Source organism: Stigmatopora nigra, chromosome 9 (assembly GCF_051989575.1).
Source record: "Stigmatopora nigra isolate UIUO_SnigA chromosome 9, RoL_Snig_1.1, whole genome shotgun sequence".
Lineage (NCBI taxonomy): Eukaryota > Metazoa > Chordata > Actinopteri > Syngnathiformes > Syngnathidae > Stigmatopora > Stigmatopora nigra.
This window is the reverse complement of record NC_135516.1, coordinates 13,646,190-13,661,818: the sequence shown is the minus strand read 5'-3', so window position 1 is coordinate 13,661,818 and position 15,629 is coordinate 13,646,190. Positions and strand designations below refer to the sequence as shown.

At 36.9% G+C, this 15,629-nt stretch overlaps 2 protein-coding genes and 1 non-coding gene across 3 annotated transcripts in view; 1 reads left to right on the top strand and 2 right to left on the bottom strand.

Annotated features, from left to right (window-relative positions):
• Positions 1-493: 493 nt before the first annotated feature.
• Positions 494-565, bottom strand: trnae-cuc (transfer RNA glutamic acid (anticodon CUC)). Its single transcript has one exon. It is a non-coding gene; the product is annotated as a tRNA-Glu (tRNA).
• A 101-nt stretch (positions 566-666) lies between these two features.
• calr3b (calreticulin 3b) lies at positions 667-4,930 on the bottom strand. The gene is made up of 9 exons (XM_077724687.1): positions 4,703-4,930; positions 4,366-4,467; positions 3,500-3,703; positions 3,340-3,434; positions 2,581-2,790; positions 2,330-2,443; positions 1,923-2,066; positions 1,747-1,839; positions 667-1,428 (listed from the first exon to the last, which is right to left on the bottom strand). The coding sequence occupies exons 1-9, from the start codon at positions 4,797-4,799 to the stop codon at positions 1,219-1,221; spliced, it is 1,269 nt and encodes a 422-aa protein (XP_077580813.1). The 5' UTR covers positions 4,800-4,930; the 3' UTR covers positions 667-1,218.
• A 943-nt stretch (positions 4,931-5,873) lies between these two features.
• The window catches only part of LOC144201527 (dynein axonemal heavy chain 8-like), a 44,311-nt gene continuing 34,555 nt past the window's right edge, over positions 5,874-15,629 (top strand). The window contains exons 1-21 of the mRNA XM_077724237.1: positions 5,874-6,420; positions 6,493-6,624; positions 7,048-7,132; positions 7,211-7,353; positions 8,258-8,435; positions 8,509-8,669; positions 8,898-9,074; positions 9,775-9,888; positions 9,970-10,077; positions 10,164-10,262; positions 10,344-10,490; positions 11,145-11,342; positions 11,790-11,866; positions 11,939-12,038; positions 12,104-12,223; positions 12,309-12,444; positions 13,555-13,742; positions 13,820-13,900; positions 13,978-14,094; positions 14,168-14,287; positions 14,388-14,526. Of these exons, the coding sequence (XP_077580363.1) occupies positions 6,391-6,420; positions 6,493-6,624; positions 7,048-7,132; positions 7,211-7,353; positions 8,258-8,435; positions 8,509-8,669; positions 8,898-9,074; positions 9,775-9,888; positions 9,970-10,077; positions 10,164-10,262; positions 10,344-10,490; positions 11,145-11,342; positions 11,790-11,866; positions 11,939-12,038; positions 12,104-12,223; positions 12,309-12,444; positions 13,555-13,742; positions 13,820-13,900; positions 13,978-14,094; positions 14,168-14,287; positions 14,388-14,526 (2,650 nt within the window). The 5' untranslated portion in view covers positions 5,874-6,390. The remainder of the gene's footprint in view (positions 6,421-6,492; positions 6,625-7,047; positions 7,133-7,210; positions 7,354-8,257; positions 8,436-8,508; positions 8,670-8,897; positions 9,075-9,774; positions 9,889-9,969; positions 10,078-10,163; positions 10,263-10,343; positions 10,491-11,144; positions 11,343-11,789; positions 11,867-11,938; positions 12,039-12,103; positions 12,224-12,308; positions 12,445-13,554; positions 13,743-13,819; positions 13,901-13,977; positions 14,095-14,167; positions 14,288-14,387; positions 14,527-15,629) is intronic.

Here is a 15,629-nt window from a genome sequence, read left to right as displayed (position 1 = left end):
AATCTTCTGCTTCTTTTTATCTTATAGTTTTACAATTTCAACCGTATCCTTTTGGTACCTTTAAAGTTACTTTAAAGTCCAAAAAATAAAAAGGGCGTGTTTTATAAAACAGTTAAATATGATTTTTTAGATATCATATGTATGAAACTAGATGTCTGATAAGCCCAATGAGCCAACGTGTACGAGCCTCGTCACTCGTCCAGGAGTTTTTAATTTCGCTAATTACATGTAGAACATTCCTACACCTTATTTGGATTGTTGTGTAGAAAAATCAAGCAGTTTGAATATCGGTGGAAAACTTTACAATTTATAGCTATTGAAATGTACGCACTGGTTTAGTTTACGTAGTTATGGTTACCGAATGGCAATAATGCAAAATGGGAGAGCTATGAAAAGAACTAGAATTTCATCTTGTAAAGACAGATAATATGTAATATAAAATCTTTAACCAAAAATGTTTTACACTACAATGCTTCTTCACAAAATCAAAACGTTCCCTGACCGGGAATCGAACCCGGGCCGCGGCGGTGAGAGCGCCGAATCCTAGCCACTAGACCACCAGGGATGTTGTGTAATGACGAGACGAGGTAGCATTTTCTATGATAGATTGAATTCCAGAACTTGCAATGTAAACAAAGTAAATCAGCCAACACTTAAATATAATCATTCACAGTAACTTGAGAAGTTTTATTAAAAACTTTGGTAGAATTTATTCAAACCAACAAACATGCTGGAGTAGAAATGCTGTACCAGGTAGATTAGATTGAGCACAATTTAAAGATATCAGTTATTTCACAATTGATATGCAAACACCAGTTCTTTTTACCTTGTTTATTATTATTTTTAATTAGTGGGATGGCTGATTTAAAAAAAAATACAATTTTATCCCTTATGTGTGTGATTTGAATCCTTACAAACATGACAAATAAGAACGTTTTGGTAAAAAAAATGTTAACCATTCGCTATGACAAAAAATGTGATTGGAGAAATGACTAATCTTTCCTTAACTTAAGCACTTTATAAAAATGTGATTGAACATATGCGTCTAGTCAGTAGTAGGGAGACGCCATGTTGACAGGAGTGGCCAAAGCTACATTTATCCTTCCTTGTTGCCTTTTTTGTTTGCTTGTTTTTCTAAGGTTGAGGATGCACAGCAGTCCCAATATCCCTGGAATGTGCACAAGAGTTTTTTTTTTTCTGAGATGCAAAGAAAACTCCTCAAAGCTCATCTTTAAGCTTAGCGTCATCATCATCATCATCTCCTTCTGAAAGTCCCTCCTCATCCTCCTTGTCTTCATCTTCATCCTCATCACCATCATCTTCATCATCTTCATCTTCCTCCATGTGCGTGTCCTGCTCTTTGTTTTTCTCCTCTTCTTCCTTCCGTTTTATATCGTCTTGTTCTTGTTTCATTTTCCGCTCAGGTTCCTGAAAATGAATGTGGATTATAGTCAACTCTTTGCTCCAAATTCAATGGATAGGACATCTATTGTGACCAAACGTCCGGGCGACCAAACGTCCGGGCGACCAAACGTCCGGGCGACCAAACGTCCGGGCGACCAAACGTCCGGGCGACCAAACGTCCGGGCGACCAAACGTCCGGGCGACCAAACGTCCGGGCGACCAAACGTCCGGGCGACCAAACGTCCGGGCGACCAAACGTCCGGGCGACCAAACGTCCGGGCGACCAAACGTCCGGGCGACCAAACGTCCAATGATTTAAAAAATAATAATAAAGGCTGATACCTTGGTGACACCCCATGTTTCATTTCCGATGTCCTCAGCTTCTTTCACGTCGTCAGTGATCAGGATGTTATCGAAGATGGTGCCAGATTTCACCTGAATTAAAAATATCGAGATTTGGCTTAGCAATGTATTACATTAATATTTCTATTAAAAAAAGCCGTTTTTGCCAAACGCACCTGCCAAAGGTCGAGACCAATCACGCCAATGTTGTCAAACTTGTAGATGTTTGAGTCAGGGCTGTATTCGGGGTTGTCAATCTCGGGGTGCACCCAGGTTCCTTTGTAATTCGGATTCTCCATTTGTGTAGGTTTCCATTCACCCTGCAAAAAAAAAAACATTTTCTCACTGAGATAAAAAGTTTACATGGTTTCTCTTGTTAAGGCTAATTACCTGGCTAATAGTTAGCATTAGCTTGAGACTCTTATGTTTTCATACATGTAATTTATACAAATAAAAGATTTACTCTGGTTGAGGCCCCAATAACACTTGTTTATTTGTATTATCTTTTAAAAAATAGACTATTTTTAGCTCATTTACAATAAACGATGGTTAATTCTTAAGACTTTTGCTAAAAGTGGCCTACCTTGTACTCTGGGTTAGGGATCATGGGCGGTTCCCATTCGCCATCCATGTCTTCGTCCCAGTCTTCTGGTTTTTTGGCATCAGGGTCAGGGATGTTTTCTGGTTTGTCCCAATCCTGACCAGGAAAGAATTCCATTTAAATATTTTATTCAGGTACTTTTTGGAAGATGCCGTTATATATCACATCCAAATGTAAATACTCATTTGAACATATAGTTTGTTGTATTGTAAATAATACATTTTCTTTCCTACCTCGGGTTTGGTGTCGTCTGGGTTGTCAATCTTAGCGCGGTCGTCCCAGTCCTCGGGTTTTTTAGCTTCGGGGTCCTTGATCAGTTTCGGGGCCAAAAAGTCCCAGTCCTCTTCCAGCTTGCCAGACTCTACCTTCTCATTGTCGATTTTTACTTCGTAGGTCTGGTCAGGATTCAGGATGAGTGTGTACAAGTGGCTCAGTTCATCATCCTGATTGGAAGACAGAAGAAAGGTTGCTTGGAATATCATAATTTCAAATTTGTAGTTAGCACAGCAGAGTTGGGCAAACTTTTGGGCCCGGGGGGGCCATACTGACTTTAAAAATGTGACAGATGGGCCGGGTTAGCACAAGATACGATAACATATAAAAAAGTGCATCCGTTAATAGTACATATGAAGCATAAACCGGAAAAAAGGACTAGTAACATACTCATCACTCATCATTCAAGTAAAAAGTATAAAGTACAAAGTCATGTAAAAAGGAATGTATTAATAAATATTAAAATGTCATTTAAAAAAGATAGAAGAGCTATAAAACACAAAAAAACAAATAAGAGTGGACAGAGCTACTGCCACTGGCTTTCGCGTGACAGCGCCATCTTGGGGAGAAACAAAAAAATATTTTAAAAAATTAAAATAATTTGGACAACGTCGGCGGGCCGGATTAAAAAGCCCAACGGGCCCATCTGTGGCCCGCAGGCCTTAGTTTGCCCATGTCTGAGCTAGTCAAACCATGTCAAAATGTTACTGTCAAATTACCTTGCACTTGATTTCCTTCTTGATGAGATGATTCTGTCCCTTGTAATTGAAAATGACATGCACCTTTTTGGTGCTGTAGCCACATATATCAGGGCCTGTGTGAGAAATTCAATTGAGATGACCATGCTTATGCAAAAAATTCCATGATGTCATGACATACCAAACATAATATAGTAAGAAGAATCGCCATGCATGGCTGTCTGATCCAAATCCGCCGGGAAGACCTTGACATAACCGCCACCGCAGTCGATTTTCTGCTCGTGTTTGACGGTCAACTGGATGACCAGACTCTTTCCCTCGTTGCTGAAGGGCTCAAAACGGGCCGAGGAGGCGTAAAATCGGGCATCCTGACTCGTCTGGAGGCCTATAAAAAAGGACAAAAATGCTATTAGCTCTCTGGGAACCTTTTTGACAGAGCCATAAAAAAATCATGTTATTTTTTGAGAGCATTCTCAGATTTGAATAGTAAAAATACATGAAAGTGTGTACTTTTTGGGAGATTTTACCACTTTTAAAGCATAAAAGTCTCTGAATTCTATAACAAAAATGTTATGCTGTTCCTAATAAATCAATATCAATGAGATTGCACCCTTGGAAAGAGCCACATGTGGCTCCCGAGCCATATAAGCACCCTTGGAAAGAGCCACATGTGGCTCCCGAGCCATATATGCACCCTTGGAAAGAGCCACATGTGGCCCCCGAGCCATATGCACCCTTGGGAAGAGCCACATGTGGCCCCCGAGCCATATGCACCCTTGGAAAGAGCCACACGTGGCCCCCGAGCCATATGCACCCTTGGAAAGGTGAAATTTAAGACTTTTAAGTGTGCCTAATACAGTAATTATACCTCCAATATATTGCATTTTCTTTCACCAGATGTCTTAGTTAAAAAGTATAGTTTCACTTTCTCTTTGCACATTGAATATGTTTTTCCTATTTTGGCATTCAATGGAAAAAAGCATACAAGTCATCAATTAAGAGCACTTTAATCTTATACACAATGAGATTATCAAGCAAATTAGTCACCTTTGTCCTTCTCGATGTCTCCATAGAAGTCACCAGCCGTCAATTTCCATTGGCCATAGTCGGATTTGTGTTTGGAATCCACCCATCGACTTCTCCATTCATCTGCATAACGAATATTATAATGAGAAGATTAATGACTTTACCGTTTTTTAAAGGGATACACACCATCATATCTCATGCGCCCACACATAGGGAAACGCCTCATTTCCAAACGGTATAATATTAAAAAACCTTTGACACATTTGCCCCTTTATAAAAGTGTATTCAACATGCAGTTAATTCGATGTTCGAATTCATTTCTGGACATTAACTTTTGAGTTTTGACTGTCAGTCTTACCGCCGTCCGTGAACTCCTCCCGAAAGTAAACCTTGGCTTGCACCCTGCAAAGCACTAATAGCACTGCCACAGCTCCCAAAAGTTGCATTTTGCCCATATTTCCTTGTCTTGGACTTAATGTCCTTTACGATGGTCTTATACAGAGAGACTTCACTGTGGAGATGAGTGGAGTGTCATTCCACAGTCGCGCAAGCTAACAGATGTCCGCACACCATTGGACGAGCACACGGTAGGGCTGGACCAATCACAGATCACCACGAAACACAGCTTTTCCCCATTTACTGATCCACGATCAGTTCACATTGAAATAGCTATATATTCCTTATTTTGCAACTGATTATCATATAGCTCGTTTTCACCAATATCAGAGATGATGTACATTAAATGCATTCTTAAAATAATTATTAACGTCACGTGTCCCCTTTCTCAGGTCTTGTGTCATCCCCAACTCAAAGCCTGGAGCTATTTAACACTTTTTAGTGTCCAGGATGAATACAAATCATGAAATCCTAAGCGTATGAATCCAATTTAATACACATTTCAGCATTTTAAATTGTCTAACATCTAATATATTATGAAAATGTGCGGTGGTTAAACGTCTTCATGGGTTTAAATCCCACAGAAAACGTTTTACTATACTGTATTTCATGAAAAAGGTAACATTTGCTATCTTGATTGTTTGCAATAATCGCATTAAGCAACGTTGCCTTGGACGTGATGATGAAAGGAGTGATTTATTAAAATGGACTGTTTTAAGGTGGCGGCTATGTGCTTTTTGCATCTAGTTTTCAGTTACAGTGATATCTAAAGCCCCTTCCCTTTCAACTAATGATTAACACGCCTCTTTTTACTGTTACGCCATTGACAACCTCCTTAGACATCTAGCCTAATATATGTGATATTTAATCATGGTTCCACCCTTCACACCGAACGCGTAATTATGACGTCACTTCAGAGACGAGTGCGTAATTTAGAACGCCGCCTATCTGTGATCAAGTATGACGAACTATTTTCGAAACAACATCAAAGTACGCGAAAGATTGATGTTCAACGCAAAGATCGCACAATTTGTCTTATTTCTACCAAAACGTAAGAAGAATTCACTGAGAAATAGTGTTCAACGACATAAGGCTCGGATCTAATTAAAAAGTACACGTTTTCCTTTTACTATTTAAACGCGCAAGTGCAACACATGTTAATAAATTACACCGATTTCCGCTTACTAAGTTATAAACGCACATTATTAATGTAACATGCTGCAGTTCATCATGTAATTCGATGTAATCGATTATAATTCAACTTTGATTCGATCGCTATTTAGATGTAAAAATACTACAAATGTTTGTATTGATCGCGAATTGCATGTAGAAATACTACAGATGTTTGTATTGATCGCTAATTGTATGTAAAAATACTACATATGTTTGTATTGATCGTTAATTGCGTGTAGATAACACATTTTTGGATTGGTTTTGCGTTAAAATATATATGTTAACGCAGTCTATACATTTTAATTTGGATTCATTTCACTTTTGCAGTTTGGTAATTCATTGCGTTTGGAGGAAAAAAGGGGAAAAGTTAATATGAATACCTTTGAGTAAATTATTTTTAATATTGACATGGCAATAATTAACTTTAATTGTGTTTAACAAGGCAGAAACTGGTTTTCTGCACACTTGGAATTGTAAATGATGGAGAACAAAGAAGGAGGCAGTCAGGTAGAAATATAAAAAGATACTTAGGTTAATTCTCAGATGTGAAATTAAAAATAACATCGTTTTTACTTACAGGAAAATTACAAACATGCAAGGAAGGAAAGAAAAGAGCGACTTGGACCTGCACATCGCTATGTGATCAATGTGTTGGCCCTCAGGCTAAATTTGTCAGCCTCAACTGTGGAACAATTCATACTGGACTTCCCGGTAAAGAGACACCATCACATTGCACCATAATGTCAATGTAAAGCAAGGGTTAGGGAACCTATGGCTCTGGAGCCACATGTGGCTCTTTCCAAGGGTGCAATCTTATGGATACTAATTTATTAGCAACATCATACCATTTTTGTCAAATAATTCAGAGACTTTTGTAGTAAAAAGTGGTAAAATCGCCAAAAAATACATATTTTCATGTATTTTTACCATTCAAATCTGAGAATGGCTTGCAAGAAATAACATTAGAAAATATTAATTGTTTATGGCTCTTCTTGTCAAGATATTATTTGCTAAAAACATTTTTTACCAACCACAACAAACATCAAAAATGCCACTCTCATCACTTTTATAATTAAGTAAAAAAAATACTATACTGTGCAATATTTAAAAATATATTTCTGTCTTTGCCATTAGTTGACTCCTTTTAACAAGTTCTTTGCCGTAAATGGAAGTTCGACTCTTTCTTTTGTATACCAAGAGGTGAAACATCCCGGAGTAGGTATGGGTCATCTTTTTAATTGTTATTGTTGGTTTGTATTCATTTATGTATTTGAAATTGATTTGAATTTCCATTCAGAATGCGGTCGTGCAATTCCCGGGCCGCGGAAAGCACTGCGGCTCGTCCACGCCAATTTATCGGAGAGACGGCTCACTGGCATTTATTGTGCCTTCATGCGGATACATTTGGATGTTGCTGTGACTCCGGACAACATACATAAGGTATGACAAGGAAAGGGGGCTCGGACGTTTGGTCGCCCAGACTTTTGGTCACCAGTCTTTTGGTCACCAAAGTGTTTACTGTTGTAACCAGCTCTCAAATTTATATTCATGAGAGAGAGTTAAATATATAAGGACTTTTTAATATCTAAGTACTGTTTAATATCTTAGTACTGTTTAATATCTAAGTACTGTTTAATATCTAAGTACTGTTTAATATCCAAGTACTGTTTAATATCCAAGTACCGTTTAATATCCAAGTACCGTTTAATATCCAAGTACCGTTTAATATAGAAGTACTGTATAATATAGAAGTACTGTATAATATCTGAGTACTGTATAATATCTGAGTACTGTATAATATCTGAGTACTGTATAATATCTGAGTACTGTATAATATCTGAGTACTGTTTAATATCTGAGTACTGTTTAATATCTGAGTACTGTTTAATATCTGAGTACTGTTTAATATCTGAGTACTGTTTAATATCTGAGTACTGTTTAATATCTGAGTACTGTTTAATATCTGAGTACTGTTTAATATCTGAGTACTGTTTAATATCTGAGTACTGTTTAATATCTGAGTACTGTTTAATATCTGAGTACTGTTTAATATCTGAGTGCTGTTTAATATCTGAGTACTGTTGAATATCTAAGTACCGTTGAAACCAGCTCTCAAAATTATATTCATGAGAAAGTTTAATTTTTAAATATCTACTGTTTTCAGCAGTACTTAGATATTAAACTCTCTCATGAATCAACAGTAGATATTTAGATATTAAACTCTCTCATGAATATATATTTTTGAGAGCTGGTTTCAACAGTACTTAGATATTAAACAGTACTTAGATATTAAACTCTCTCTCTTAGATATTAAACTCCCTCTCTCATTCCTTTTGCTTTCCAGGAGACCTTTTTCACCATGTTTGACGCCCGGGAAGGCTTTCCCAAAGCCATCAAAACCAGCTTCAACAACTTGATGCCTAGTTTCCAGGCTCTTCTGAAAATGGACAAATCCAGTCAGAGACCTCAGATTAACCCGGATTTTGATCATATTTTCAAACACAGTTTAATCGGTTTAGATGGTAAGCTATCGACATCATTGAAGTCGTCTGGAATGGTTTGAGGGGTGCAATTTCTGTCTTGTTTCTATTATAGTGATCCAGATGAGCTATCAGAATGTCAAACTAGCAGAAGACAAGAATATTGACTTCAGTCAACTGGTTTCCGTTCAAGATATGACTTCAGCAGCTACCGATGTTGATAAGGTTAAAGAATTGGAGAATCTCTTGATCAAGTGGGACAAGCAAATTGACCGGGTAGGCCAAAAAAAAAAAAAACGATCGTATTTTCCGCACTATAAGCCGCAAAAAAAAAAAATGGCAGTACGCCTAATATACAGGGTGTCTCAAAAAATGTACTCACTTTTAGAATTACCAGAAAACCTTTAGTGAGTACATTTTATTCTAAAAGTGAGTACATTTTTTTGAGACACCCTGTATTTATAAATATTACTTAATCATTGTATGACATTTTCTTTTGAGCAGGTCCTATTGGACACTCAAGCCCTCAAACAAGGTCTCGTATCAGAAGGACCCCTCAGTGAGCTGAATTATTGGAAACAAGCTTACCTGCGGTTCAATTCTATCCTCACTCACATCAATGGCTCAAAGTGCAAGGCAGTCATAAATGTGCTCAAACTCAATCGTTCCAAAGCACTGCAGGTAAGCATATTTGCTTGATTATTATTTTATAGCAATGCTCGGAGATGTTTTACCTTCTTCAAGGAAATGTTTGCTATGTTTAACACCACAAATTATAGTTTTGGAAGATTCCCACTCGGTGTGTTGACCTCCATGGCATTATCATATATTTTTTCTGTGTACCGTATTTTCACGACTATAAGGCGCACCGCATTATAAGGCGCACCCTCAATGAATGACATTTTTTCCTTATATAAGGCGCACTGTATTATAAGGCGCACTGTATTATAAGGCGCACTGTCTATTTTGGAGAAAATGTAAGACTTTTGAGTGCGCCTTCTAGTGGTGAAAATAGGGTAATTGCTATTGACTTTCAGGTATGAAGCACTCACTACTACACAGTCACCTCTAGAGCCAGCCATTGTTGATGTTTTGGATTTTTTGGTATCAAATCTTGCAGTGGGGGAGGAGCTATATGATGGAAGATGTTGTAAACTAAGATGGCATCTGCATATTTAACAGTATTGAGTATTCAGTTCAGGCGTTTGTGTTTTTTTAATATCTGACAGTGGTGGTTTTTCGTTTTGGGTTTTCTGTTTTTTCCATATATAAGGCGCACTGGATTATAAGGTGCACTGTCTATTTTGGAGAACATTTATGACTTTTAAGTGCGCCTTATAGTCGTGAAAATACGGTATTTGCATTATGTTGCCTTTTTCAGACGTGGCCAATGCTGGAAGCGAGGGTGACGGACAACTACAATGAAGCCAAAGACAATGTCAAGTTTCTAGACATGCTGGATAAAGTTTGCCAGCCTCTTTACACTAGCGATCCGGTATGAACTATTCTTTAATTTTATGATGGCTACATTGTTTTTAGGAAGGTTTGACTAATATATTTTTGAATGTCATACTAGGCTAACATCGTGAAAAGTGTCCAGAACATTATCAACGCAGTTCAGATGATCCACATGGTGTCTCGGTACTACCATACCACTCAAAAGATATCGTCTCTCTTCATTAAAGTGCGTCAATCTGATTGGTTTACACACAAAATGTATCAATTTAACTTTAAATGCAATTCAGGATGAATCCACTATCATCCAAACAGGTAACCAATCAGATGATCATAGCCTGCAGGCGTTATATTTCCAATAACGGTACTTCAATATGGGACCAAGATGCTAAAGATGTTATCATGAAAATACAGGTATGTCACAATAAGGTAGAATTAAGTGTATTGGTAGGATTGTAATTGTGTTTGTAGCTTTAAATGAATGTTTTTTTGCAGGAATGCCTTGGTTTATATCAGGAGTATGAGTCTTGTTTGGCAAAAACACAAGAAAAAACGAAGGAGATGCCAGGACAGAGGCCCTTTAGGTTCTCGGAAATGCACGTTTTGAGGAAGTTTGAGGTCTTCTGCAAGCGCCTAGAACATGTAGGTATTCATTTAACATGTCGGGAAAGATGGTAACATGTCAATGTTTGGTTAAGATAGCCTTAAGGGAAGGGTGTCAGCAAGGGTTGGTTTGCAGGTTGTTTTAACGGCAACTTGATTTCATGTGGGTTGGACCATTTTAGATATAATATTTAGATTTTTTTTTAATGAATGGATTAAAATAACTGGATTAAAAGCCCTGAATATTCAGTTTTTTATAGATCTAAAACAATGTTTATTTTAGCTTTTTTTAATATATTTTTAGATTTTACAAAATGATTTTTGAACTAAAAACACAGAAAAAATGGATTGAAAAAGGACAATTATTGATTTAAAAGGGGGAAAATCAGGAAATTAAATATACATCTATCTAACAATGTTTATTTGAGCTTTTTTCTATATATATTTTTAGATTTTACAAAATAATTTTTGAACTAAAAACACAGAAAAATTGATTAAAAAATGACAATTATTGATTTAAAAGGAGAAAAATCAGGAAATGTAATATACATCTATACTCTTCTTTTGAATTTGATTCTAAAACAGAAAGTCAGCACTCATCATTGACTTTCCCGGGCCACACAAAATGATGCGGCGGGCCATATTTGGCCCCCGAGCCACCACTTTGACACTTTAAGGTTTACTTGTTTGCAGATTACACAAATAATGACAGTGTTCAGGACATTCGAGTGCTTGGCAAAATCCAATATCGAAGGCATGGAGATTCTGGCCGCACAATTCCGCAAAGCTTCCACTGAACTGAAGAACAAGCAAGCCGAGGTGTTTGAGTCCAGAACGGTAGCCTTTGAAGCAGACTATGAAGTATTCATGACTTACATCACCACCCTGGAGGTATGTCGTTTATCGGAGTTTCCAGTTAGTGTAGTGTTTGTTAAAGACATGGTCAAGTCAGTCAATTATTGTATTTTGACGACTATAAGGCGGACTTAAAAGTCTGAAATTTTCTCCAAAATAGACGGTGCGCCTTATAATCCAGTGCGCCTTGTATATGGAAAAAAATTAAAATGTGTCATTCATTGAGGGTGCGCCTTATAATGCGGTGCGCCTTATAGTCATAAAAATACCCATATTTTCACGACTATAAGGCGCACTTAAAAGTCCTAAATTTTCTCCAAAATAGACAGGGCGCCTTATAATCCAGTGCGCCTTGTATAAGGAAAAAAATTCAAATGTGTCATTCACTGAGGGTGTGCCTTATAATGCAGTGCGCCTTATAGTCATGAAAATACGGTACTATTTATTTTGTGTATAAATATTCCTCCCTTCTTTTGTCTATAGGAGCAGCTAAAAGGATTCATGAACTCCAGTTTTGCCAAATTTGACTCCTCCCAGCTGGCTCTTGGTGTGATACAACGGTCAGTCTGAAGTGGATGATTGTCAACTATTCTGAGCCGATCCCATTTTGACACATGCTCATCTTGTTCCAGTTTTCAGAAACTAAACATTCCTTGTCTAAAGGCTGAAATGCCCATTGCTTTAAATACCATTCTCCAGCTTTACGTCTCAGAAATAGAGGCCGTTTCAAAGGTTAGTGGACTACACAACCTTAGACTAGTTTCCTGTACTGCATTTTCTTAAATTTTTGTCTTTAGCTCTTTGAGAAGCAAAACGAGGACCCGCCATTGGGACGAAACATCCCACCGATTGCCGGGAGGCTTCGTTGGGCCCGACATCTTTATAAGAAAATACATGATCCTATTTCATACATTCGTGTAAGTCGGAATGAGCGCGAAAACCATTTTAAGATCCTGTTATATACGTTTGAATCTTTTTTTATTTTTATTTTTGTTTTAACAGGAGAATTCTGATATCCTGACCACCCCCGAAGGCCGCTCGGTGGTCAAACTGTACAATCAGACAACAGCCGCATTGCAACGCTTTGAGTCGGACCACCACAAGGCGTGCAGGGCGGAAGTTTCAAAGTTGGATTTTGGTTCGTTCTCATGTACATTTTTTTCACTCGTAATGGCTGGCATTGATTGGTGTCCCAGTAAAAATGGATGGAACGTCCATTGCCATCAATTAAAACCAATGAAGGCCGTGATCGGACATTTGGACAAAATGATATTCCTGAGAGAGAGTTTAATATCGAAATATCTACTGTTTTCAACAATACTTAGATATTAAACAGTACTAAGATATTAAAAACAGTACTTCGATATTAAACTCAGTCTCTTAGATGTTAAACAGTACTTAGATATTAAACAGTACTTAGATATTAAACTCAGTCTCTTAGATATTAAACAGTACTTAGATATTAAACTCAATCTCTTAGATATTAACCAGTACTTAGATATTAACCAGTACTTCGATATTAAACAGTACTTGATATTAAACTCAGTCTCTTAGGTATTATACAGTACTTAGATATTAAACAGTACTTAGATTTTAAACAGTACTTAGATTTTAAACAGTACTTAGATATTAAACAGTACTTGATATTAAACAGTACTTGATATTAAACTCAGTCTCTCAGGTATTATACAGTACTTAGATATTAAACAGTAATTAGATATTAAACAGTACTTAGATATTAAACAGTACTTAGATATTAGACAGGACTTAGATATTAAACAGTACTTAGATATTAAACTCAATCTCTTAGATATTAAGCAGTACTTAGATATTAAGCAGTACTCAGATATTAACCAGTACTTAGATATTAACCAGTACTTAGATATTAATCAGTACTTAGATATTAACCAGTACTTCAATATTAAACAGTACTTGATATTAAACTCAGTCTCTTAGGTATCAAACAGTACTTAGATATTAAACAGTACTTGATATTAAACTCAGTCTCTTAGGTATTATACAGTACTTAGATATTAAACAGTACTTAGATATTAAACAGTACTTAGATTTTAAACAGTACTTAGATTTTAAACAGTACTTAGATATTAAACAGTACTTGATATTAAACTCAGTCTCTCAGGTATTATACAGTACTTAGATATTAAACAGTACTTAGATATTAAACAGTACTTAGATATTAGGACAATCCGAAACAATATATCTGCTTTTTATTCACGGTTCTTGTTAGCCTTGAACACAACAGTCATGATCCGTTGTACTGTGACTGGAAAATACTTGGCCAACTTTGATCCCAAAGTCCTGGAGGCCATTAAGGAAGCCAGCAGTTTGGTAAAAATGGGTCTGGACATTCCCAAACAGGCCGTAAAATTCCTCAAGGTACAAGACCAATTGAAGAATTACCATCATCGCCTGCACGTAAGTCCATTTTCCACCATTCAATATTTGACAATAAACAAGATTAATATATTTTGCAAACCCTTTTCCTCATGTAGACCATTTTAACCGAGTACAAGGAAACACTTGACAGTATACCGCCGGATTTTACTTACCTTTTGACATCCAAGACCACTGAAGTAATTTCTTTTTTTGGAATTTATCGGTCAAATGCTCTACTTTTTAGCCATAATTGACGTTTGAGTCTAATTCTTAGATGGACTCTCTGCTTCGTTATGGATCTGTGATGGTCACATGGTCCTCACTTCTCTTGGAAAACTACTTTGTAAATATTGACGATGCTTTGTCTGAGCTTAAAACTATCTTGAGTAAGGTATGTCACCGGAATTGAATTTACAAATTGAATTTTATTAAAGTGAATAAGTCAATGTTTCTACTCTTTGCAGGTGAAAGAAATCTGTAAGTTTCATATTGATGATTACCTTAAAGAGATCTCGGAAACTGTTCTTATTGAACTACCTGAACATGGCGGCTCTGAAATTCAGCCTCTTGTTGATCTCAATCAAGTAAAAGCCGACATTATTATTATTTTTTTTTGTATTGCTGCATTCGCGATGTTTTGGAAAGAGTTAACATAAATCCCCGTGTATATGTTTTTTTTTGCAGAGTATGTGTAAAATTGGGGTTAGGGAACTCAACCTCAAATGCTCTCATGTGAAAGAAGCTGTGAATAAGTTGGGAAGAGTCTTCAACTCCATTTACAAGTGCAAGCAAACCACCAAGGTCCTTGGTGGAATCAGTGCTGGTCTGTTTTTTCCTCCTTTTTTAATTTCTTTTAAAATGTACCAAGTAGGTCTGACAAATATACATGTACTGTACTTTCTGCACTTTAATGCACCACTATAATACTTCGATTGTCTCAAAAAGTGCGCCTTAGATTGGATTGGATAACTTTATTCACAAGAGGGTGAGAATACAGATAGAGGAAAGTACATTTTAGACATCAATAAATTGGTGATAAATAAGTTAATAAATAAATAAAATTAAAAATTAAAAAAGAATATATTATTTATATAAACTTGATGTACATCTCAACTCATAACCACTATTACCACTACTACTACTACTACTACTACTACTACTACTACTACTACTACTACTACTACTACTACTACTACTACTACTACTACTACTACTACTACTACCACTACTACTACTACCACTACTACTACTACCACTACTACCACTACTACTACTATCACTACTACTACCACTACTACTACCACTACTACTACTACCACTACTACTACCACCACTACTACTACTACCACCACTACTACTACTACCACTACTACTACTACTATCACTACTACTACCACTACTACTACCACTACTACTACTACCACCACTACTACTACCACCACCACTACTACTACCACTACTACTACCACTACCACCACTACCACCACTACTACTACTACTACTACTACTACTACTACTACTACTACTACTACTACTACTACTACTACTACTACCACTACTACTACTACCACTACTACCACTACTACTACTACCACAATTACTACTACTACTACCACCACCACTACTACTACCACCACTACTACCACCACTACTACTACCACTACTACTACCACTACCACCACTACCACCAGTACTACTACCACCACTACTACTACCACTACTACTACCACTACTACTACCACTACCACCACTACTACTACTACTACTACCACTACCACTACTACTACCGCTACTACTACTTCTACTACTACAGCTCCAGCTCGTGAATGTATAACACATCCCACTACTAGCACCGCCACCACAACTACTACTGCTACTGTGTTTTATAGTCTGTTGTACCTTCTATATGAAACAAAAATTTTAAGA

What these genes read in the sequence shown, in the direction of transcription:
- calr3b (XM_077724687.1), bottom strand. Translation starts at nt 4,799, where the DNA reads ATGGGCAAAATGCAACTTTTGGGAGCTGTGGCAGTGCTATTAGTGCTT. An exon ending in TTCTTACTATATTATGTTTG is followed by an intron (nt 3,435 to 3,499) that starts GTATGTCATGAC and finishes TTTCTCACACAG; the next exon opens with GCCCTGATATATGTGGCTAC. An exon ending in AAACATGGGGTGTCACCAAG is followed by an intron (nt 1,429 to 1,746) that starts GTATCAGCCTTT and finishes ATTCATTTTCAG; the next exon opens with GAACCTGAGCGGAAAATGAA.